This window comes from Petromyzon marinus, chromosome 27 (genome assembly GCF_048934315.1).
Source record: "Petromyzon marinus isolate PM22_M1 ecotype Great Lakes invasive population chromosome 27, UKy_Petmar_22M1.pri1.0, whole genome shotgun sequence".
Lineage (NCBI taxonomy): Eukaryota > Metazoa > Chordata > Hyperoartia > Petromyzontiformes > Petromyzontidae > Petromyzon > Petromyzon marinus.
Genome location: NC_133693.1, coordinates 11,571,767 through 11,597,338, shown reverse-complemented (window position 1 = coordinate 11,597,338; position 25,572 = coordinate 11,571,767). Strand labels below are relative to the sequence as shown.

At 45.2% G+C, this 25,572-nt stretch overlaps 1 protein-coding gene across 1 annotated transcript in view; it reads left to right on the top strand.

Moving 5' to 3' along the window:
• Positions 1–24,359, top strand: part of LOC142929240 (R-spondin-3-like) — a 30,129-nt gene extending 5,770 nt beyond the window's left edge. The window contains exons 2-4 of the mRNA XM_076070124.1: positions 9,380–9,529; positions 13,344–13,550; positions 15,728–24,359. Coding sequence (XP_075926239.1) covers positions 9,380–9,529; positions 13,344–13,550; positions 15,728–15,861 — 491 coding nt within the window. The 3' untranslated portion in view covers positions 15,862–24,359. The remainder of the gene's footprint in view (positions 1–9,379; positions 9,530–13,343; positions 13,551–15,727) is intronic.
• Positions 24,360–25,572: the final 1,213 nt, after the last annotated feature.

Below are 25,572 nucleotides of genomic sequence, written 5' to 3'. Positions count from 1 at the left end.
CTCTTCCCACGCTTTGCAGATAAAGCACATTTGCCTATCTGCAGCAACCGCCCTCACGGCATCACGGATAAGGATTGCTGGTATGCTACGTCCACGGATTCTCACGTCCATTGACACAATTCGCACACTCATTCATGCTCGGAGCCACGAACAGAGATTAATCTCTCACCCCAAGAAAAAAACTAAAACTATTTCTATTTTACCAGGTAAGGCCCACTGTGCTATACAGCTCTTTTTCAGAAGCGACCTGGCCACAAATGATAGCTCGACAAAGTGGCTTATTGCGTGGACATTTACAGCAGCCAAATACTCTGAACGCGTTTTTTTTCTTAAATGTGGAGGGAAAAAACGAAGGATTCGGAGAAAAATCCACGCGACCACGGGGAGAACATGCAAACTGCAAACATACAGCAGGCGTCAGGGTTGGGATCGAGCCCCTAAGACCTCATGTAGACCAGGTGAGGTCGTTAACATTGAGCCACCGTTGAGCCCGTAAGATGCTTGTGGAAAAAGGGCCTGGATACTCTATGCGGCAGGGGACAACGGTGAAGAGCATTTCTGAAAGAAAAAAAATTCCTGTGCCAAATGCAGGGCTTTCCCAGCGAAGGGCAGACGATACCAAAAAGTGGACATCAGCAGCGGTTCATGACATCTTCTGACTTTCTGCCCATGATTTGCAAACTCCCGTTCATATGCGGTACGTATACACAGTGCTAGATCAAAACAAGATGGCGCAACCCTCAGAATACATGGTGCAGTCCGACCATTGTTTGCCCACAGTGTCCTTTATTGTGCCAGACACCTGTTTGTAATTAGCTGCGGACTGTACCATGTTTTATAGGGGTGGTTCTACGATTTTGGACCAACACTTTGAATCCATCATAGAGTTGGCAAATGGTAAACGTTTACAGTGTGTGGTCTGGGAAAGCCAGTAGATATATTTAGTGATATAAAACTTGAAACCAAAATTTGAGGAATGCAATTATAATGTGCACCATAATTACATCTCAAGATTGTTATACTTGTGAAGTGAAAAAGTGTCATTTTAAAAATATAAACATAAAACGTGATCCATATCTGCACTGTAGTGAGCACGTGTTTCTTTCAAATATGGGCTTGGTATGTTGGTAGAGTCATGGCCTCAAACTTCAAGACACTTGTGACCTTAGCAGTCGGAGTAAAAAATATATATATATTTGGAAGCAATACAAGTGCGTAAAACATTGTTACATTTACGTGACAATGGAATGTGATGCAAAAGGGGCTAGGTTCAGTTAAAATAAAATAATATATGTGATTTTTCAAAATGCCTAGGAGGTCACAAGTTTGACCCTCAGCGGAATGTATGAGGATGGGCAGTAATTTCTCTACAGTAGAGCTGGGCTATTGATTGCTTAAGTATTGGGCGCACCACGGTGGCGAGATGTTAACTACCTTGCCTGGTATATAGGAGGGCATGGGTTCGATGCCGACCCTGACGCCTCTATATTTGGAGTTTGCATGCCTCTCTCTCCCTGTGGTCGTATTGTTCTCTGGGTCCTCCGGTTTTTCCCTCCACATTTTGAAACATGCATTTAGAGTATTTGGCTACTCTACATTTCCACCTGATAAGCCACGTCGCTTCTGAAAAAGAGTTGTAAAGCTCAGTGGGCCTTACCTGGTAAAACAAATTAAAACCTCATTATGTGACTGATGTATGGGTTCCGTTACTCCGCTAAAATCGGATAACACGAAACCAAACATTTATCCGTGGGTTTCCGATTGTCACCACTCGGGAGACGAGTTTGTCCTGAACTCAAAACTGCCCAGGCACGGAGGACTCGTTTGGCCGTGTCACCTGCAGGAGGTAATCACTATACTACTGCTGCTATGACGTTTGTTCACCCGGGAAAGCCCCACAAAATCAGCACGGTTGGCTATGTACGGTGCAAAAGAAGTTTAACATACGGTGCATACATGCGAGTTCAAGACTACTCTTCATCCTCTTCAGGAAGGTCCCGCCAAGTCCTTACAGGAGGAGGCGATGATTGCTATGTGTATTACAAATTGAGTAAACCGCCGGCAAACGTTTAGGATTGGGATGTTGGCCTATAATCAGTTCCATTGTACGGTTTTATTCAGTTTTTTTGTGGGGGGGGGGGGGGGGGGGTGGGATGGTAGGCACCAGAGAACCCAGAGAAAAGCCACGAACAACAGGGGGAGGACATGCAAACTCTACACAAGAACAAAGTCGCCCAGAGTCAGGAGAAATTGAACCCAGGTGTGTCTTGCTGAATCTCAACTCTTACTACTGCGCCACCATGCTCCCCCGTAGGCATCGTGGTGGCGAGATGTTATCTCCCTTGCCTGGTATGCAGGAGGTCGTGGGTTCGATCCCAACCCTGATAGCGCCTGTATATTTGGAGTTTACATGTTTTCTCCTCGTGGTGGCGTAAATTTATCTCTGGGTCTTCCGGTTGTTCCCTCCACATTTAGAAACATGCGTTAGATGATTTGGCTGCTGCAAAAATGCCACGTGATAAGCCACTCCGTTGAGCATTCATTTGCGGCCAGGTCGCTTGTGAAAAATTGTTGTATAGCTCAGCGGCCCTTACCTGGCAATATAAAAATATAGTTTTGCCAAGTGTTAAAATATTAGTCTGCAATGTCAAACCAGAAGAATACCCTCTGCTTCTCGATGTAACATGAAATCCATGTGTGCGATGTGATTAAGACGTGGTGAAAATGCAGAGGCGTCTGCTTCCAAGTAAAATATATCAAGTGGAGCTGAAAAGGAATCTTTTTTTGACATGAAATAAACTGTGAGAATGAGTTCACGCAGGAATACTTCTATTTTTGTTGTTCGCTTTGTTTTTTTTCCTCCAATTTTTACAACGACTCTGCTGTCGGCGTCACGTCATTGAGATGAAGAATCCATTCCGAACTTTTTCAGAGTAGTTTGATAGCCCTTGGTATAAAAGACAGCCCGTGGAAACGGAGGTCACAGAACGACTCTTATCCACACCAACGGGCAGCACTCACCTTGTGCTGGTACACAGTAATGACTGTCATACGATAGTAACATCTGACGTTTCATTCTTACAGCCAAAGTGCAAAACTAAATTTAATGCCAGTTTTGTTTCAGTAGTCACTGGTGGCCAGGTTGAGACTATTAGCTCGCTACACTTGAGAGGCCAGTTTAAATCACAGCTGGCTGCCTGTGTTCTACTTGCTCGTTTTTACTTTTAAAAGTACGAGTGAGGTAGTGCGGCAAAAATAATTCGGCCGACCTCATGCAAACACAGGTTTGGAACGCTCGCAAACGGCACGAAAGACGATGAATCAGCACCAGAAATATGAGGGCAGGATTTTAAAGCAGCTGGTCGCTTGAGACAGGAGCAGAGGCACTGGGTCTGATGATGAAAAATAAAGGAAATGGATGAGGGTTCACAAAAAACCGGAGTCAAAGTGAGGAAACGGAACAAATGCTTGGAATGGCGAGAGAGGATCGAGGTCGGTTCTCCGATGCCTTTTTTGGGACTTGCCCCAGCGTCGTCCGGCAGAATGTCTGACGTTTCACTCCAGATGCTCGGAGTTTCAGGGACCGAATTGAGCCGCTCATTTCTCACTTTTTCTCTCCGTTTGATTGGTTGATTGAGTGAGGGAAGGAGGGAGGGGAAGTGAGACGTGGGGGGCTCCATTCAGTGCCGATCTACAGCGCGCACACACACACAGTGGAGCGCTGTGCAGCGCATCAACCGTGAACATCTCGCGCAGCAACTGCAGGTTAGCTTCATTGCAAAGGCAAGAAATTAAGAAATTAAGCTGAGGCATGATAGCTTTGGAAGATTCTAGCAATAAAAGAACGGCAATAAATTGGTCTCTGAGTTGAGCAAATGTAGTGGTTTAAGGACTTTAAAAAAATACGCATTAATATTCTTTGGGTCTTTCCGTGAAGCCACGTAGATAGATAAAATTATTTAAAAAAAAATAAAAAATAATAACAATATCACGACGTTTCGATGGCAACACAATCAATCGTCATCAGGTGAGAAGTATCGCGGGAGAGCTGCTGTATATCTATTCTCAGCAGCTCTCCCACGATCATTCTCACCTGATGACGATTGCTTGTGTTGCGATTGAAACGTTGTGATATTGTTATTATTTGTATCTTTTTTTATTATTTGATCTATCTACGTGACTTTACCGAAAGACCCAAAGAATATGAATTCCTGCAGTCAAGATTTAATATGTATGAATGTTTGAACTTATTTCGCACTGTAGGTAGCCAGCCGTGCTTATTGGACGACAAACTAAACACACAAAAACATCTATAAGTTTAAAACCAGTTATGGGTGGTTGTGACAGAAATATATGCCTAAGAAGAAGTGTTTGCGGAGCTGGTTTCGCTGGATTATGAAACGGAGGAGAGGAAACTTTGTGGAATCTCTGAGTTTTCTCTGCTCAAGGCTTGGCTTCCTTGCCAAACATGTCATTGCATTATAGAGATGATTCCAATTACAGAAAGCAAAGCATTTCTGCAAGACTTATCTTCCATCTTATTAAATAAGCGTATCAGCTTCCAATTTCATTTCCAGATGTACCAGTGTCTCTAATGCATATATTCATTACGTAATATCTTGGGCTATTCCATGTCATAAAAACGCACGTGTGGTTTTATGATTTACGCGGATTTTCATTCAGCATTTTTATTTCGCAGTTTACCAACGCTACCTCAACATTTACCGTCACGTCATGCACGAGACATCTACACTCAAACTCGCATTAAACTTCAAGTAAATGTGCGAGGTGAACTTGTATTTTAGCAGCTGTCAATCCATAATTTTATCTTTCTGCAGAAAATATTTCAATGCGAAAACTTTATGCACACAATTGCAGATAGTCGTTTTTCTTCAAACATAATGGGATCACGTTTTATTGACACCCAATAGATCTATTCTGATTCCACACTGTTTCAGTACCTAAACATTATTTTCAACAAATTGTCGTATAGAATGTAAATAAAACGTGATCACATGGTTACGTTTGAATAAAAACTAACTTCCTGTAATTACAAACAAATGTCCTTGCTGGTACTCAAGATGGATTACATATGCTCTTGGCAATGCACCATCCAAAATATAGAATTTTAGATGCAAGCGATTGGAACAAAAATGTTTCCTTCAGTAGTAGTTACAGAAAATTGCACTGCACGAGCATTCTGCTCTGATGCACGAGCATTCTGCTCTGATGCACATGCATGCATTTGGCTCTCAGAACAGTGACCCCCCCCCCTCTCTGGCTTACAATTCACCTGGGTCAGAGACGCAAAATATGCCCAGGGGATTTGCACCTATTTTTTTTTATTTTGCCAACCACGGGGCCTGGAAAAGCACAACGGGAAGGAGGGAAGCCGGCGGGAAGGAGATGTAATCGGAATGCGGAGTGGAGGTGGTGGGGTGGGAGTGACCTGGCAAGGTGTGGGACAAGTACTGCAAGATCCAACCGTGTCCGTCCAGTGCTCGCCGAGCTGAATTGGCTTTCAGTTGCCGAACGAATACATTAAACTGTCGCACTCATGACACACAAAGTGCTTGCCACAAATCAACCACAATACCTCGTCAAAGATGTTCACCACATCAGGTGCTTTCAAATGCGCTTCTGCGGCCGCCTGGAACGCTTTTCCTTCAGATATTTGGAGGCTACTGCAGCTACGCACTTTAAAATTCAGATTGAAAACTCTTTTATTTAAAACAGATTTTTGTGCTTAATTTGTTGTCCTTCCTCCGCACATCCAATTATCACGGTTGGCTACGGGAGAAGTGCAACGTACTTGCAATTGATTACAGGCTCTGGCGAGTGACACTTCAGCACTAATTCCAAGCGAATGTCAGTTGAAGTTAAAAATGTAGTTCAGGAGCAAGCAGAATTAAAGCAAGCAACAAATTCAAATGTCTACAAAAGCAAAACGATGCCATGAAAGGTGAGCAAGGTAAAAGGCGAACAAAGAATGAGTCATCTGATGCCACAAAAGACACGATGGGAAGGACAGATATGACAAGGGATGAACATGCCAAAAGAATAAACATAACTCTGTAAAACAATTAGGAGGAGAGGGATCGCATTAAAAAAAGAGTTAAATCACAATGCACAAAAGATTGAAGATGTCATCACCACGGTCACGTGATGAACAGTTGCAGACGCACAACGGGTCCTGTTGTGATGGCCACGGAACAAATCGGCCACACATTCAGTTCTTTTGAGCTGTTGGTCTGGATAAGGCCGAGGGCTTTTGTACACGCCGTGGTGGCGAGATATTAACTACCTTGCCTGGTATGCAGGAGGTGGTGGATTCGATCCCGACCCTGACGACGCCTGTATATTTGGAGTTTGCATGTTTTCCACATGGTCGCATGGATTTTTCTCCGGCTCTTAAATCTTAAACTGAACTTTTTATTTTATTTTACCAGGAAAGGTCCACTGAGCTACATAGCTATTTTTTCAGAAGCGAATTTGGCGTGTTTAATATTGGTATTTATTTTGTGGTTTGTGCTAAATGTGGGGTGTGTGTGTGTCCCCCTCCCCTAAACTCGAGAATTTGAGACACACCGTGCAGCAAAGGGGAAAAATAAATGTGCGAATTGAAAGAATACAGAAGTGCTGGAGAAAAAAAGTAGCGTTGGACAAGGTGGCAGTGGCTGGATCGTAGCAATGCAGAGAGAGAGAGAGAGCGCGTGGCATCGCAGCTGCTGAGATGCTGACAGTTCAGTGGAAAGGTGAGCGTCTTGGAAGTTCTAAATAAACTGGGGTGAGAAATCATCGTGGACATCGAACACGAGGTGGAGGTTGAAGAATAGGGGGTGAGGGGGGGGGGCATGTATGCAAGACGGAGCATGGCAGGATACACAGGCAACCCACTGGGTGAGTAAGAGCTCTAAATGAGGCTAGAGGCTATGGGGGAAGGCATTTCGGGCTGTTTTAACCGTCCAACATCTTTGGAATCTGGCAGAAGGAAGTAGCGGCGAAGAGCGGTGGCGGCGGTGGTTGGGCCGATGACCTCGTGACTCCGTGTCGTCCCTCCGATGTAGATGTTTACTCAGCATTTAATGTGGAGATGCAAGAGAACGGCGCATAAAATTCAAAACAGGCCGCAATCTTTGACATGTGCTGCTACTTAGCATTCTTAAGAGTCTCTGGATTCTTGCGATTTTTTTTTAGGGAGGAGGTTATGACTCTTGACATAAAACTAGAACCTCCTTCCAATTGTAAAAACAAAACAACAAAAAACGGCACGGGGTTTGTGTTCTGCCCAACGATTGGATAGAATCCGATGAGCAGTGAGCCAAATTTGCTCACACTCAACGGACTGAGCCAACATTGACTTCTGTGTAGAAATCCAATTTTAGTTCTGACGGCTAAACATGCCATGAACAATCCCACTGCAGGCCATTCAAGGTGTGCCGCTCGGTATAGGATCGGACACATACTTGAAAGCGACTCGACACAGCTTCTGGGACCTAACTAAACGACAAAACGATGTTTTTATTTTACCAGGTAATACCCACTGGTTTACCTAGGCTCTTTTCAGAAGCGACTTGGCCACACATTATAGCTCAACGAAGCGGCTGATCGTGTGGAAATGCTTAGCAGCCAAATAATCTAAACGCGCGATGTTGATTCTAGATGTGGAGGGAAAAACCGGAGGACTCGGAGAAACATCCACGCAACCATGGGGAGAACACGCAAACTCTAAATATACAGGCGACCTCCTGTATACCATGCGAGGTAGTTCACATCTCGACACCGTGTCCCCTGGACTTTATCCAAGGGTCGTTCCTTGGTGTGATGTAAGGGGCCGTCCATAAATGACGTCACGCACCTAGGCGGGGGGGGGGGGTCAGACATTTGTGATGTGTGACAAGGGGGGGGGGGTTGAGAAATGTGACGTCACATCTAATAAATGTTTTCTCCTACAATATCAGAGTGCAGCGGCACATTAAATACGCACTACAATGACAATATTTTAAAGCGATTTGAAACATGTATTTTTTTTGGGGGGGGGGCAGAGCGTTGTGACGTCATGTTTGAGGGGGGGGTCTGACTTTTTGTGACGCTGTGTGACTAGGGGGGGGGGTCAAAAATCGTCCAAAATCGCGTGACGTCATTTATGGACGGCCCCCAATAGTGCTCAGAGGGTTCTCTTCTTGGCACGATGCCGACAACACAATTTGAAAAAGATGGTTACTTTTTTTAAATACAGCCCTCTCCACACCTAGTCTCCAGTAAAATCAGAGAACAGATTTAAATCGGAATGATGTCATGAGCGTTACACTTAAGAGGCCATAATTGCTCTTCTTGGGTCTGGCCACGAAATTATCCGACTACATTTTTGACAGATTCTGAGACGCAGATTCTGTTGCTACCCCTTGTCCAACCCAACCGTATATAAATAAGTACACCACAGTGAGCCGCCTGGCACCCCACCTGGGCATTAGCCCAGTGATTTGAGAACACTGCAGAGCTGTGCTGCAGTTGAGTTCCAGATTGGAGGCAGATCTAAAAAAAAACGGAGGGGGTGAAGGGGATGAGGGGGTAGGGTGGAATTTAATTGATCATCTTGTTTATTTTAAAGCGCATTTTTTTAAACACACCATAGTGAGCAAGTGTGGTGACCTGCAAACTTAAATCAAGCTGTCTCATGGAGCGTGCTCCTTGCATAGCCGCTAACCCACACCAGCCTTGCTTCTGTCTGAAGTAAACAAACAAAAATAACATTCTCTTGGGAGTCTCTGTCGAGGTTGCTTGCGGCTTTGAGCATTCGAGAGCCTATCCCAATTGCTTCGTTCACCGGAAACGCCTGTCCGCGACGGTGGAAGTTCCACATTTTGGTGGCGGGGGGGCCAGCCTCTTAATAGGATGACCGCATTTTAGCCATCCCACGCAAAATGAGGAGTTTGTCCTCAACCAAGGTTTTTGGGTTTGCAGAAATTTCAGATTGCGAGTTTGAAAGCTCCAGCGACAGTGGCTCCTGACCGGGTCTTATTTGACAGTTGTGTTTCGTTTACATCATAGAGCATTGCACATTTGGTGACGACATCGTGTTGAAGAAGAGCAAAAGTTTAGAATACGATGTCAATTTGACATCCAGACAAGAGGTTTGGGAGATGTGAGGTGACTCACGGCGATGTTTTCGCTGAATGAGCAAAGGTGGTATCACTGACTTGATGTTGAAGTTGTTAACCACATTTGCGCCGCCGGTGTGCAGCTTAAATACCACGTGACATTCCAACTTTCGGGTGCTTTAAAGCCTTCGCCGCAACACACTGTGTCATTTTTTTTGTGCAATCGCTTTTGTTTTGCTTCTACTTCTGAAAAGAAAGCGCCTGTTTATCTCCAACAGAATGCAAAGTGGACCACTGCAGCAGCTGTTTCGCCAGAAGTTTTTGTACAAAATGTACATCTGGATATTATTTGCACCTGGGAAAATGTTCAAGCACCTGCCCAGACGGTTTTGCCGTGGACAGCCAAAGCATGGAATGCATCAATGTCGGTACGTCTCTACGCCACCAGCATTGGCAGCCCCCCCCCCCCCCCCTCGGCGGTGGGATGCGGGAATGTTTCGGGCAACGAGCATGACAAAGTTTAGAATGGAGCAAAGCAGCACGATGTTTCGCCGTGTACCGGAGCGTATTTCTTCGTCTGTAGGATTAATCCCCTCCGTATCGCCGCGGCCAAATTTCGTGCGTATAACAAGGCCTTGCAGCGGTCCCTCTGCGCCGCGCGATGAACCCGGCGAGCCGAGTTCAATTCCCGGCCGCGGCTAAGAACGGTGCCGAGTGATGTCTTCACCGGTATTTAAGCCTGCACTGACAAGCGCGGTGAAGTATGGTCAAATGACCTGCCGTGATCGACATGGCGTTGGGCAGCCCTTCGTCCAAACAGTGTACGGAGAAAGCACTGACCGATGTTATTATTATGATCATCATTATCATAATTACCGACGAATATTGTTGTTGTACGTTCACGTTGGTTGCCCCCCCCCGCCCCCGAAAGGAGTATTATATTTTGCATACCGAAACGGGCAACAACAAACGCACGGGAGTAGCGCCCCCACCACCTCTGCCTGCGCATTTCCCTCCTCGCTCGCGGATCTCGGCACGGCGCAAAGGTTGCCAGACTTGTTGTTGCTGTTTTGCGTGAGCGCCGATTCGGCGAAAACGCAGGCACACGCTCCGGGTATTCGGCTGTCACCTTGCGCTGATTATTCGCACCTACCCTCTGTCGTACCGCTCGTGCATTGCCCACCTGGGCGCCATCCCTCATTTTAAAACGATGTCACTCGAAACTGTGAAATGTACTCATTCGAAGTCGCTAGCAGCCGTAATTCGACGAGCAACTGTGGGCGAGCTTCGGTGTCGCTTACAAGGGGTGAGCGCGCTGTGTTCATTTCGGGCACGTTTGGCTACGTACGTTGTGAAAGAAGTTCAACATGCGTACATGCAGAGTCAACTTTTTATTGCGTGCGATGAATTGGCAAGGCCGTGAGCTGCGGGCGCATTGCGACAAGCCAAAATTGAGCTTTCTCGACTCAAGTGGGTGAAACGTTGTGGCATGGCAGAGCGACCTACGTGTGTGTAGGAGTATACATTTCACATCTGCACAGACCCACGAAACAAATTACAGTGAAGTAAAAAATCAAATCCACTTTTGAAATGTAACCCTAATTTTAGGGTTCAATACAGGTCAAATCATCGTTTTCAACACATGTTCAAAACATTTGGATTGAGAGGTTTTTGGAATTGCCGAGTAGATTTTTTTTTGGGACATTTTCTCAAAAGATCAAATACTAAATGTGAGCACAATCTTTACAGAAACAGGTTTTTTTCGGAGCAACAGCCTCCCCAAACGATTGCGTGCTTAGATCTTTGCCTCATCAACAGGATCAAACATGTTGATCCCAAAGGTCCTTCACTAAATCACAGCAGGCACACTCGGTATGAAGGAGTACATTTTTGGGTCACCAAATAATTAGGTCAAAGGTCAGTGCAACGATGTACCTTTCCCTCATGTATCGAGATATATAGGCTTCTTGTCACTTTATAATTGTATTTCACGTTATATTGTATTATTTCTGTAATTTCGCGTATGTCGAAATTTAATGAAAATTACTTCAAAGTTCTTCAACTGCAGTTCACTCAATATAAGCCTGCCTTAAGTCTCTAATTATTACAATGTATATCTAAAATTAAACGATTAAAATTTAATCGCAATAATGACGTCATATAATCGCCACACCATCAATTACGCTAGCAAATAAACACATTTCATAGATGATGGCTATTTATCACGACTTCAATTGTAGAGCAACAAAAGAAAGAATAAAATTAAATCGGCAACAACAATAGTCGTGAGATGATGATAATCCGTGCAAGCGACGACGAGATTCTCGTAGATCTCGCACTGTACAACATGGCCGTGGTAGCGGCAGCTGTCATTAGGAGGGTTCAAATTCTGGTCAAGGGGTCAACTCCGTTTTCTCTCAAGTACGTATGTTGAACTTCTTTCGCACCCTACATAGCCAAACGCGCTAAAATCGGACGTGCGGGGGGGGGGGGGGGGAGAAGGACAACAAACTGAACACAAAAAGCAGTTCTAAAGAAATTATTTCAAAGTGCATAGCTTCGCAGTGGCTTCCCAATGTCGGAAGGGAGAGCGTTCCAGACGTCCACAGAAGCACATCTGAAAACGCCCGCTGCGGCAACCGTTTTTGTTCAATGGCGAGCCATGCTCAGTTGCCTCTTGTTGGGATGTGAACACTGATCGCGTGCGGTTCCTCACGCAACGGAGGGATGGCCACCACTGGCTCAGGGCCACCGCCAACACAGCAGGCGAGTGCTGCTACGATGTTCAATCGAGCAGTCTATTACAAGGTCCTAATTATAATATATATTGGGGGGGGCCACACATCCCCCCCAAAAGTTCTTCAACTGCAGTTCACTCAATATAAGCCTGCCTTAAGTCTCTAATCATTACACATTCCCCCCCAATATTCAAATATGCTCAAAATGTCCCCCCACTATATTGCTATAAAATTTATTTCTGTTTATATGATTGTGGTTATGGTTGTACTTTATTAATCCCTAATCTCTGCCATTACATACAATGAAACAAGAAAAGGTAAAACAGAGGAATGTAATACAATACACTATTAGACATTTTTTGTAAAAAATATATAAAAAGTCCATCCTATGTGTTAGTGCATGTTTTAATATTTTAGGCAGGAAATGGCAGGAAATTAGTTTACAAATTTAGACTTTTTCTGGGGGGGGACCCCCAGACCCCCTGGAAGATTTGGTCCCCCCCAATGGTGACTCCATGGCTACGGCCTTGGTCTATTATACTATTAGAACTATTTTTTATTTTACTAGATAAGGTCCACAGAGCTTATGTTTTTTTTTTTCAGAAGCGACAAATTAAATCTTAACAAAGTGGATTATCACATGGAAATGTATTGCAGTCAAATATTCTAAACACATGTTTCTAAATGTGGAGGGAAAAACCGGAGGACCGGAGAAAATCCACAACACCAAGGGGAGAATACGCAAATTCCAAAGAAACAACAAACGTTAGGGTCGGGATCGAACCCAAGACTTCCTGTATACCAGGCGAGGTACTTAACATCTAACCAACGCGGCACCAACGCGTCATTTAGGGATGCACAATTCAAGTCAGAACAGATCCCATCATCAGTAGTTGAAGCACACCAAGCAACAGCCTAGGGCCCAACCTATCCGGGTTTGACCTGAACAGGTGGCAACAGGGCTTGACCCGGGCAGTCCAGGAAGTGGCATCTGTGTTTTGAGTGACAGGAACAATCCCGGACGCCGTAATGTTCAGGTTTACGGTCGACTGCCCGGCTCTGATAGACCTCGGCCGACGGAGAAGCGTGTTCCGGTTTGGCCTGTGGAAATTCTAAATCTTTTTTGATACTCGAGGAATCCGATGAGCTATGAAGCTCTTTTCACAGATGTCCAGTAGGAGCAGGTCAGAACGTTACGACAACAAACAATGCAAGAACACAATAGAAGCGCAGAGTATAGGAAAGGTAAGCAAACCACGAAAAAATATATACAAATAATGCTAAACATGTACGCCATCGGAACTAACCCGAAATAAAAACTGTATCGGTACCGAGGCTCCCACACGGACATGCGGGAGCGCGCGTGGCACAGTTTGGCGCCAGCCATCATTAGATTGCGATCGTGTTGCTACAGTTCTCCGCGGTGAGCAACGACGTCTTTAAAATCGACGGCGCTACTGCGCCTCTTTCAACGAAATTAACGCCGACCCCGTGTTGCCGACAGTCGAGTGTGAGGTGGGGCCCTGGAGCGAGTGGGGGCCCTGCATGAAGAACGGCAAGCCGTGCGGCGGCAAGCGGGGCACCCACCACCGCGAGCGGGCCGTCGCGCGGGAGCCCTCGCCCCACGGCCGCCCGTGCCCGGCCGTGCGCGAGAGCAAGCGCTGCAGGCTCCAGCACCGCCAGTGCGCAAAGAAGGAGGGGCCCGCCTCGGGTGAGTTCACCGTGCCTGGCACCGCACGGGAGCGCCACGTGTCCCCAGCGCAGCGGAAACTCCCTGGGGGTCCAAAGGAGCTCGGCGTTGGTGGAAAACGCCTTGGGCCAGCGCTCGTCTCGTGTGGTTTCACGAGGGTTGTTAAAAAAACAGAATTAACAAACGGGCACTACATTTGGATCGCCCATTGTACGGCGTGAGCATGAGAATGGCACCAGGCACAACAAAAAGTTTGATTGATTTGACCTGCCCAGGCCACTGCTGGTAAAATGACCTCCAACAGAGGGAGCCTCCAGAGAGGGCCTCCCAAGGGTACTTTCGCCTACACCTCCAAGCCGGCCAGACGATTTGGGAGGTGGATGTTTCCACACTTTACCCCACCGAATGCAACCTGCCGATCAACTGTGGCGTGGCCATTTATAGAGATGTTAACTACCTCACCTAGTATACAGGAGGTCGTGGGTTCGATCCCGGTCCTGACGATGCCTATATATTTGGAGTTTTTGTCTTTCTCCCCATGGTCACGTCGATTTTTCTCCGGGTCTGTCCGGTTCTTTCCTCCACACGATATGAATCAACGTGCTTTTAGAGTATTTGGCTGCTGTACATTTTCACTTGTCATGCCACTTCGTTGAACTATCATTTGTGGCCAGGTCGCATCTGAAAAAATAGCTGTATAGCTCAGTGGGCTTTACCTGCTAAAATAACATTTAAAAAATATCGCCGAATGGACAGAGGTGGTGGGATTTAATAAACGTCAAAACTGCCGCACCGGAAGAGCAAATCGAACAGGTGACCTCTGGATTGTAAGTCCACCGTGTTGACCGTTACCCCAGTCCAGTATCCCTCCACCTTGCTTTGCCATGCCATTGTAGCGTGGAAGCAGACGACCAAATCACCCGGAATGCGCCCAGATCTCGAAAGCTAAGCAACGTCGAGCGTGGATGACGCTTGGACGGGCAACCACCTTGCACAATCAGGTTGTCGTATGTGTCTGTGGGGCTAGGCTGTGGATAGGGCAGCACAGCAAAATGGCATTGTTGTACTGTATTTCTGCGCACCCACGTCTCTTGTGCCTGCTTTTACCAAGACAACCTTAGTAACCCACATGGCATGGGGAGGTCTCTATCCAGCAGTGGATTGACAAAAAGGCTGCACACGTACATTTTCAATTAGTGATCATAAAAAAAAACGTGACTTGTGTTTGTGAAGTCGTGGGTTTTGAGTGTGTATTGTTTACATGTTGGGGAGCAGTAGCGTTAGCGGTTAGCGAGCTGCACTACGAACCCGGCGACCCAGGTTCGATCCCCGGCCATCAACACCAGTTACGATTATCTGAACCGGTCCTGGGCCTCCCATAGGTCGACTGAGTCTCAAATGAGTACCTGGTGTGGTATGTAAACATTACCACTGGGGAGACAAAGGCGGCCAGGCGTGGTCCTGGCCACCCACCCCGTCGTGTACTGTGCCGGACTTCGTAGGTGCTGCTCGTGAACAGCACTTGCCCCAAAAGTCTGTTGAGGCTACACGGGGTGGGGATCTTTGTCTTTGTGTTGTTTACAGTGTTCTATATGTGTGTATACCTAATAATAAGTAATAGTATGTGATGCCTTGTAAAGGCATTATAAAGGCGTCACATACTAATTAACTGTGATTAATAATCTATTGTTATATAATTACCCCCCCCCACCCTCTCTGTTCTCCGTACTTGATTGGCTCACAGTAATAACGTCATCTTCCTCTACTTAAGACCCAAAGCAGGTGGATTTATTCACAGTTCTGGAAAAATCTCGATGATGCTGGTTGATGTCACAGCACTCAAAGTGTAAATGTTGTGGAGTTACTCTCCAAACACACTGGTGGGCTGAAGTAGTAACTTAGTGGAGTTACTCTCCAAACACACTGGTGGGCTGAAGTAGTAACTTAGTGGAGTTACTCTCCAAACACACTGGTGGGCTAAAGTAGTAACTAATTGGAGTTACTCTCCAAACACACTGGTGGGCTGAAGTAGTAACTAATTGGCACGTTTTCTTTAAGAGGCAAACCTTACCGGTTGGCCCGGTTGGGTGGTGGCGAGTTACGACACATTTATACTTACGCGATCTAACTCAAAAAACCTTTTTATGACGAATGTATATCTAACTACGCACCACGTGTGCTGTTGTCATGTGTTAAAGAAACGGCGTCAAGAAAACCCCAAGAAAGGAAAGAGGTAGACCACAGAGGACGGGGGAAGAAGAAAAATGGACAGCGTAAAAAAAACAGGAAGGGCGTAACTGCAAGACCGCCTGCCACAAGCAAGGAGACCTAAGACGCCTCCTGGAGTCCAGCTACAACAAAGCCAAGATTCCAAAACCGTCGCAGACCCACCAAAAGTCAAGAGAGATCTGCGCCTTTGTATTTATAACCGGCGTTGTCATCATCGCGAACGATGCACACCACAAATTTTTACGGTAATTGAATCGAACAAGGTTACCTTCAACATCAACCCTCGCCAACTCGCCGGCATAACATTCCGTAAAAAAAAGTTAATGTTTGACAAAGTTACGAAATCTATTACTCTTTTGTTGTTGTTGCCAGCTTCGTCATCACAAACCACGACAGTCATGCAACAGCCAGTAGTCTTGACAGGGTATGGGTCACCTTTGCCACAATCGCTTGGGCTCCTGAACAATGGCGGAATTCCTGAACAATGGCGGAATCGTGGTGACACCGCTGGATCTCATCGGCGAGATGCCGACCGCGAGACCGTGGCCAACGAATTGACCGGCGCCGAAGATGGTGTGAGCTTCGTAAGCGGCCTGCGCCGCGTGGGCATCTGAGGGATGATCGCGAGCGCCGGCAAGAGGACGACAATGCGCGAAGCGATTCTACGAGCGGAGGGACGAGCAGAAAGTGGAGTGCCATGCGTATTCCTTTTCACGTTTCGCATTTTGACGTACAAAAAAAAAACCTAGTTTTTACATTGCCACGAAAAAAAAGACTGGCGTTATTTAAACTGCCTGAAGCATTAGCCACTGCTTCTTTCATAGTAATATAACAATAATTTACACAGTCAGTTGTGTCAATCCACTGATGGATGAAAGCCTCCCCGTTCCACACATGTCATGGCGGCTGCTTGATCATGTTTCACCACGCTTGCCAGTGCCAGGGTTGGCGAAGGCTCTTTCACGCCCGTTTTACTGGCAGGGCGTGGTGGGTTTCTGTTGGCCAATGCTTGTACACCGGCCCATTAATTACTGTGCTCAAAAGTGCATCCCATTGCATTCGTTTTAACAAAACACACTCCACCAACCACCAAGCGCTGATGGACGTCACAATAGTGGACACACGTTGGGGCGTGTTGCAGCATCTGACCACGTCGTAGCAGTTCCCTCTCCACCCCCCCCCACCCAACCTCTCCTGGGATGGTATTGCAACGTTGCAGCGTAGGTGCTCCGTTTGAGCGTTCCTCCAGAAAACTGGACATGGCATCCTTGGGTGTCACCTGCGTTGGCTGCGCTGGTGTCCAGATCGAGTGCAAAGGGTGCCACGGTGGCGAGATGTTATCTCCCTCGCCCAGTATACAGGAGGTCGTGGGTTCGAATCGGACCCTGACGCCTGTATTTTTGGAGTTTGCATATCTCTCTCCTAGTGGTCGTGTGGATTTTTCTCCAGGTCCTCAACATTTAGAATCAGCGTCACGCGTTTCGAGTATTTGGCTGCTATAAATGTCCACGCGATGATGATAAGCCACTTTGTTGAGCTATCATTTGTGATAGCCAGGTCTCTTCTGAAAAAAAGAGTTATATAGCTCAGTGGGTGTTACCTGATACAAATAAAAACAATCTTCAGTTTCGTTTTTAGTTTCAGACGACATGCAGCCAAGCCAGGCCAAGTTGACCCCTTTTCCCCACTGGCATATGCGAGCAGAACCAGCACGGGACCCCCACGGCACAGGTGGTTACTTACCGGCTTGTTGCCGAGCAAAGCCAGCAGACTCAAACCATGAAACTCGAAACCTTTGCAAGAATCCAAAGAATGAATCCGGGCCAAGCAGGATCAGGGGGCGGGGCTAATTACACATTCAAATCGCTGATCACGTCAGCGGCACGGCTGGGCTTCGGCGGTGCAAAACAAACCGGCGCCTCCCGTGCGGCGCCAGGCTGGCTGGGCCCCAGTGTGGCTCGGTTGTGCAGTGGAGAACGCGAGGTAGTTGTGTCCCCATGAACCCTGTGGCCCTCATCCAGCTGTCCCACTTCCTGCATTCCTCGCTCTCCACTCCACCACTTCCCCACGGCTCGCGTTGGCAGGATAACAATTTGTTTTAACTATTAATCATTTTTAATTTACCAGGTAAGGCGCCCTGAGTTATGTAGCTCTTTTTTAGAAGCGACCTGGTCACGTAGGATAGCTCAACAACGTGGCTTTATCGCGTGGAAATGTATGTTTCCAAATGTGGACGGAAAAACCGGAGGACCCAGAGAAAAATCCACGCGACCAATGGGGAGAACATGCAAACTCCAAATATACAAGCGTCAGGGTCCGATTCGAACCCACGACCTCCTGTAAACTATGCGAGGGAGATAACATCTTGCCACTGCGGCGCGACACGTTTCCTTTCCACCCCCCAATTTAATTCTAGCTGTGCCATCGACGTCGTGTTACGAGACATCTGGCATTCTCGCAGGGGGGCAGTGCATCATTCCATGTTGGACACACGCCCACTGAAGGAGATAATATCATGGAACTGCTCTGAAATCTGAAGGGACCTTCACTGCACACTTGGGTGGACTTTGACCCACCCTGCCACCGAGAAAAGTTTTCATTACGCGACGATCAGACCAACATTTCATTTAGCGCAAACCCAAATTTAATTACGTGCATTTTCGCGCTGCCAATGGCGACTTGATTTCGACCATCAACTCACAAGTTGTTTTTAATCGTGTGCAGCTGCCCAGACTTAAACCCAGGATCTCAAAAGTGCCAGCTCAGCACTCTACCCTCCACCCAGCCACCTGATCAAGAAGCGATCTAACAAACAAATAAAAACACGTGTTAGACAAAATGTAACAGTCATATGTTCACCATCACCATCAGCAGCCATGGTATATCCATTGCTGGATTAAGTTCTCTGAGATAACCACCATATCTTAAGGTCCTGCAATGCAACAATCCATCTGGCTCAGGGGTTGGCGACCAAAATAACAAGAAGAGGCATTTTTTTTCGAACGCGCTAACAACTCCATTATTTCAAGAGCCGCAATGCGTGTGGTGAATACGAGACGGTGATCCTTCATTAATAACGTCATGAAGCAGTCCTCAAAAAGCTCCTTGCGGCTCCGGAGCCGCACGTTACCAACCCCTGATCAAGCTCCGACGCAAGAGCTGATTCCATCACTCCATCTCCATGGCGGCCATCCTATCCGGCATGTTCCCTCCTTTTACTTCCACCTCGATCGTTAAAGTCCCTGACCACGAGCCGTCATCTTGTTCAAGCAACGTGTCCTGCTCAATCCGACGTTCCTTCACGGTCCACAGGAAGTCCCTAGCTTGTGTACGGTCTTAACTGCGGTTCGTCGTACGGAGATCCAGTGCAAACACCCTCCGTTACAGACGGCAGCAACTCACATGCCACATGCTTCTCAGTTGTAATGCTCACTGTGCCTTATGAACTAAACCGCCTGTTAAGACGCACGTGTTACCGGATGGGCAGCACGTTCCTATACCCTCGTTTTAAAAGCTGGTATTATGCTATGCGGACTTCCCACCCGGCGTTAAATAACAATATAATGCAGTGCTCGGTACATGCTGCCCTCGTTAATACCATACAGAGTGTTCATACTTGCTTGTTAAGATTCACACAATGCTTGGGCCGCTTAATTCCACGAATATGTACAGTCTTGGGAATATACACACTTGGCACAAGATTGCAGATGGTATTGCAAAGAGTGCACCAGCAATAATTGAGCGCATCAAAAACATTCCTTGGCATGGCCTTAGGTGAGAGCCCGTGAAAGATGAAGATGTAATCTATCATCTGCGAGACAGGCCGGGATAAAATGAATAATCGAGGAATGTATCAACAACATGCTCGTGAGCGTTTGTGTTCTAAGGACACATTGAAACCTATTACATTTGACATAGCATGTACTGTACCGCATTATTGTAGGTTTCTGAGCAGGGCACAGTTGGGGAGGAGGGTAAATTAGATCGCGTTTGCTGTGTTCGTTTCATTTTAATGGCTAAACCCTTAAATGCTACACCGCACTGCACAATTACCATTTTACACACGCCTATGGGTCGAATTGTAGAATAAGACTTACATTGTACTGCGTGTAAATTGCTTGATTTGATAGATGACATCCATTTATTGTATTATCCAGCAATGGAAATAGATTGCAGTTGTATCTGTACACCGTGTAACGGTATGCTCAATAGTATGAAAGACAGTCAGATCGAGTCTGCGGCCTTTTACAATCATCGTAATAAATGTATTTTTTGGGGTTTGATCGGGTAATATATAAACGTGTCGTTAAACCGCCGCCACCCGGCAGCCAATTAGTAAGGGTTGTCACGTAAACAAAACATGCCAATTAGTAAGGGTTGTCACGTAAACAAAACATGCCAATTAGTAAGGGTTGTCACTTAAAACATGCCAATTAGTAAGGGTTGTCACTTAAAACATGCCAATTAGTAAGGGTTGTCACGTAAACAAAACATGCCAATTAGTAAGGGTTGTCACTTAAAACATGCCAATTAGTAAGGGTTGTCACGTAAACAAAACATGCCGATTAGTAAGGGTTGTCACGTCAACAAAACATGCCAATTAGTTGCTACTTTAGTGTTGGAGGGTAAACCCACCACATTTATAATTTGAGTGCAACGTTCTGCTGGTAATTGCAACCAGCTTCATCGGTCGATTTTGCCTTTATCATGAACAATATTGGTCGTGAAAGCCTACGTTTTAACATCAGTGAACTTCATATCTGAATTGCACCGATGCTTCTGTAATTAGCGCAAAGGAACAGACAGATTCTTGGCTGTTCAAGGATCTGAAGGGAAAACAATGGAATTAGGGTCCCAGCAAAGTACAAGTCCCATAGTTTATTAAACTTGAGTTTTGTGAACTCGTGAAATGAACGTGCTTAAGTGGCACCTGTCATGCACGCTTTACTGGCTGTAGAAGCTGGAATGAAGAATTTACGGTCCACTCACAATCTAGGCGCGACACTCATCTCTGCTCACGTAAGACTAATATGATTTATGTGCTTCAACAAACGCCGTTTATTTTTGTCCCAAAATATCCTTTGAGAAACGTGTACCCGTATATTTTTCATGGTGTTAAAATGCAGCTGGCAATGACAGTTTGTATCGCGGTATTTGGCGAGGTTGCTTAATTAATACATTTTCACAACACTACTTTTCATATTCTTGGTTCTTTCGGTAAAGTCACGTAGAAGGGAAACAATAAATAATAAAAATATAAAACAATTAAATTCTCACGACGTTTCGACTGCAACACAAGCAATCATCATCAGGTGTGAAAACCACAGCAAGAAAATTTGAAAAAAGTGGCGGTTTTTTAACGTTAGTACCGCGGAGAGCGTTTTGACAGTTTGTTCAGATGGACGAGTCCATCTATGTTCGGAAAAGAGGAGGGGGGAGACGAAAACGATGGATGTGCCAGAATCCATCTTCTCGGTTGAAATTGTCTCTTTGTTAGCAATCATTGGAAGGATTTGATCAACCATTTCGGGTCTTAATTGATTGTTCACGCTTACGGTGGCTTTCAGACCACATCCATTATTTTCATCTCCCCCCTCCACTTTTCCGAACATAGATGGACTCGCCCATCTGAACAAACTGTCAAATCGCTCTCCGTGGTGCTAACGTTAAAAAAACGCCACTTTTTTCATTTTTTTGCTGTGGTTTTCACACCTGATGATGATTGCTTGTGTTGCAGTCGAAACGTCGTGAGAATTTTATTGTTTTATAATTTTATTATTTTATTGCTTCCCTTCTACGTGACTTTACCGAAAGAACCAAGAATATGAATCCCTGCAGTCACGAAAGCTTTAAATCAAAACTACTTTTCATATTTAAAATAATCTTTCATCACCTCAAACATGCCTTGGCTCAGAATCAGGGGAGAAGAAATGGAGATAAAAAAAATGTAACAATTCTTCTGTGAGTCAAACCAAGGTGTTAATAAACCAGAGATCGTATATCAGCTTTACATGCTTGTGGAGCGTTTGTGTTGTAAGGACATATTGCACATTATTCAATGGTGACATACCATACTCATTGTTTTTTTCGGTAAAGTCACATATGTAGAAATACAATAAAATTATATTAAAACAAAAAACAATCACGACGTTTCGATCACAACGCAAGCGATCTTCATCAGGTGTCAAGAACAAATCACGGAGGTAAATACAACAAAAAGATGAGAGACGAGAATTCAACAAACCTGAAAAAACATTATGTGAAGCACATCCAGTCAGGCCAACAACACAGTTAGACACTTCCTGGCGGACCACGAATTTCAGAAGAGTGTTAAATTTCGTGTGCAACCTTTGGATTGCACATACCAGCATAGATAAAATGAAAAATACGAGGTACACGGTCAGTAGAAATACATATACAAGTCCACCAAGAGGTAAGGAGGGAGGAAAGACGGACAGGGAGGCAGAGAGAGAGAGGGGGCAGCTCAAAAAAGGACCACCTCTTGTAAATACTAAACGACATACCATGTTAATGTTCTGTATTATGTTTCTGAACAGTGCTTCATGGTGGGTAAATGAGAGGATTCCGTTCCTTGTTATTAGTACGGTATGACCACAGCAGGCGTAACTAAAACAGTGAAACTTGGATTATCTGGGGAAGGATTCTACGGATTATTTTTCCGGGGTTACCAGGAAGTGGTCGCCATAGGTGCTACATTTACATATTTGGGGGGATAATTGTGGATAAGAGGCGGTATTTTTGTGTCGAATTGGATAATTCCTCCAATCCACAACTGTGGTCATCTGCTAACCACAGCTCCCACATCAACGTAGATAAGTTTCACTGAAGACAAAATCCAAAGAATGAGTTGTGTTTTATAGGTGGATCATAAAGGCATCAGCTTTAATGGCAGAATATTAAGGAACTTTAGTAATTATTTTTCACATGGATGTACAAAAGAGTTTATTTTAATACTGCAAGTCACGTAGATGTTGAAGAAAGACATTCTAATTTTGAATGCTACATTCTGACAGTGCCCTCTGTATTCAAATGTGTTAAATGCTATTGACCTAGCAATTTTGTATTTTAAAAAAAACCCTCCATCTTATCTTCCAGATTCATTGTGATTATGAAATAAATAAAAATGGTAAACAAAAAACCTGGCACAATTATACATTTTACTAAAGGTAAAATTAGCTCATCATCCTACAGGGATAGATAAAATTCATACCACTTTTGTGAAAAGTCAAGGGGCGGGTGGGAGAGCATGACCGAGTGATAGCATCTGTCACTCGATGCGGTTTGAGCCTGGTGATCACCTTGGTTAATATGGCGGGTGTTTTAACCATTAATGCGAACCATCTGCTTCAGACTGGACGTTAAGGATCCTGTGACTTAAAAAAGCAGGCCATGTGTGCCAGCATCATTGTCCTAATGTGATACATTATTTAATGGGGGGAGAAAAAATAAACACGTTGTTTCCTACTGGACGACCAATGCATATTTGCAGGCCGATGCTGCGTTCATCTTGTCTGCACAGGCACAGCTGCCGCTGGGGGTCCCTTTGGCTAAACTGCAGCAGGGCATTGGAGTAGTTGAGATAAGATCTGGTGCAAGGTGCTTTGAGTTTCCAAGCCATACAAGCCCATGTAATCCTCATGTGATGTGAGACTTTGACTGCCCATATAATCCACGTGTGATGTGAGACTTTGACCGACTCAGAACCAGGAAAACTGATTGAAAAAAAAACATGTTCATTCGAGCTATATTTTTCTAAATAGATAGCCATACAATGCCACCTTCATATGTCTTTCCACATGAAAACTACAATTATTTTTTCACAAAGCCATAGGCCCCACAGCCTTCTGGGAGTGTGCAATTTCGGCAGCATTGTATTCGGTACAAGCAAAACTCTGGAATGATTTAGGCATTTAGTGTCTCATCAGCAGCAGTCAGGCTTGTATAAATGCTGAACTGCCAGATGTTATGGAAAGCACCACCTCTTTAAGATAAGTCCTAATTTGATGCAAAATGATATATCATATACAACTCTAAATAATAAGTTGTGCCTTTGTGGTGAATCACACTTTTAAAAAAATATGCTGTTAAAAATAATGCCTCGAGTTTCCTGGCTGGCTGCTGGCTGGGCTCCTCACCACCCCGACAACAAAATTGTTGTGGTGGTGAGGGTCGTTGCCACCGAAACTAGCTGGGTGACTGGCTAAACGGTATTTCCCGTGTAACAAATAAACGTTGAGTTGAAACGGTGCAAGACATTTAACATGTAGCGACACCGAAGGGGTGGGAGTATCGAATACAGAAGAACGAGTGTTCGTTTAAAATTGCTCAAACTTTTCAATCTGTATTCACGTAATGGAATTCTTTCACCATCATATTCTTTAAATTCTGGAGAGGAAAAAAAACGTACAATATATCTTGGCATTTTATTACGTAAAAAAAATTATGTTTTAGTGCTCCGAATACAGGATTGTGAGAAGAGCATTAAAGTCGACACCTGTCTCTTATTTTCTGTTGAAGAGAAACGGGTTCAAACGCTCGCGGAAATTACAAAAATGTAAATAAATATTTTGCTGCACTGCCCTCTGCTGCCCATGGCACGCAACATCGTGAAGGTTGAAATGTTTCTCCTGACGTCTCTTTCCATGTTTGCACTGCCCCCTTTTCAATGCGCATGTTTCAATGCGCATGTTTGTACGACTGTGTACGCGACTCTAACACAGGGCTTACTTGCACATAACTTTTTCTGGCGCTTTTTGCTCTCACATTTGTATTGTTTTTGATCCGCGTGTGTTTTTTTGTTTTTGTGTTTATAAGAATATGTATTCATACTGGAGAAATCCTATGAGCTATAAAGCTCTCTTTCACAGATGTCCACTCGTTCCCCGCAATATTTGGAGGTGTTTGTCTTTGTTTTGTTGCTGCTGCTGCTGCTGCTGGGCTCACGCAACACCACGGATCTCCCGTGCAAAATAGCCGGGGAAGCCGGCTGAACGGGAGCCATCGTCCGTGCAACAAATCAAGACGCCTCAAAAGGAGCAGCACACACGCACGGCGAAGACCACGAGCAGGCCACGCGGGGAGCTGCCGTGCGTGAGACCTCGCTTCTCTCAGCAGCATCTTCAGCAGCAGGCTCCGTTGTTGGACAGCACCGGGGCCATTGAAGCACCAGCCATTGTTATTTATTTATTTGGACTGCAGCAGGAATCCGATGGTCTATGAAGCTCTTTTTTTGCAGTTGTCCATTATGGGTCGGTCAGCAAGTTACAACAGCAAATAATAATTCCACAAAACACGATATGCGCACAAAATACAGAACAAGGTAAGCAAGCCATAAAATGTAAATACTTAAACTAGATTCGAAGCATAATAATAATAGGGTTTTTAACCTTTGTTTTTGGCGACACTGAAACCTTTTGCAAGGAATCATGTTTACATTAACCACAATACTTGCAGTCAGAATGCAAACAAATATTTTGGTACTGGCAAAGTCGGCCTCATGATGTAGATGCTTACCCCGAGCCCTCATTACTCTGACAGTGCATTGTCTTTGAACTGTGCGCCTTTTGGCGTCATCTGGTCGAACACCGTTTGAGACTAGGCTCTAAGGAAAGCTGTCTCTGGTGTGGACCAATCAGTTTCAAGGACCATGCATAAATTATCAGAGTATTGTTTTTTGCTTGTATTCTGACTGCAAGTATTGAGGTTAATGTAAACATGATTCTTTGCAAAAGGTTTAATTTTTGTCGCCAGAAAATAGGGAAAACCCCTATTATTTATATTTTGGTACAAGCAA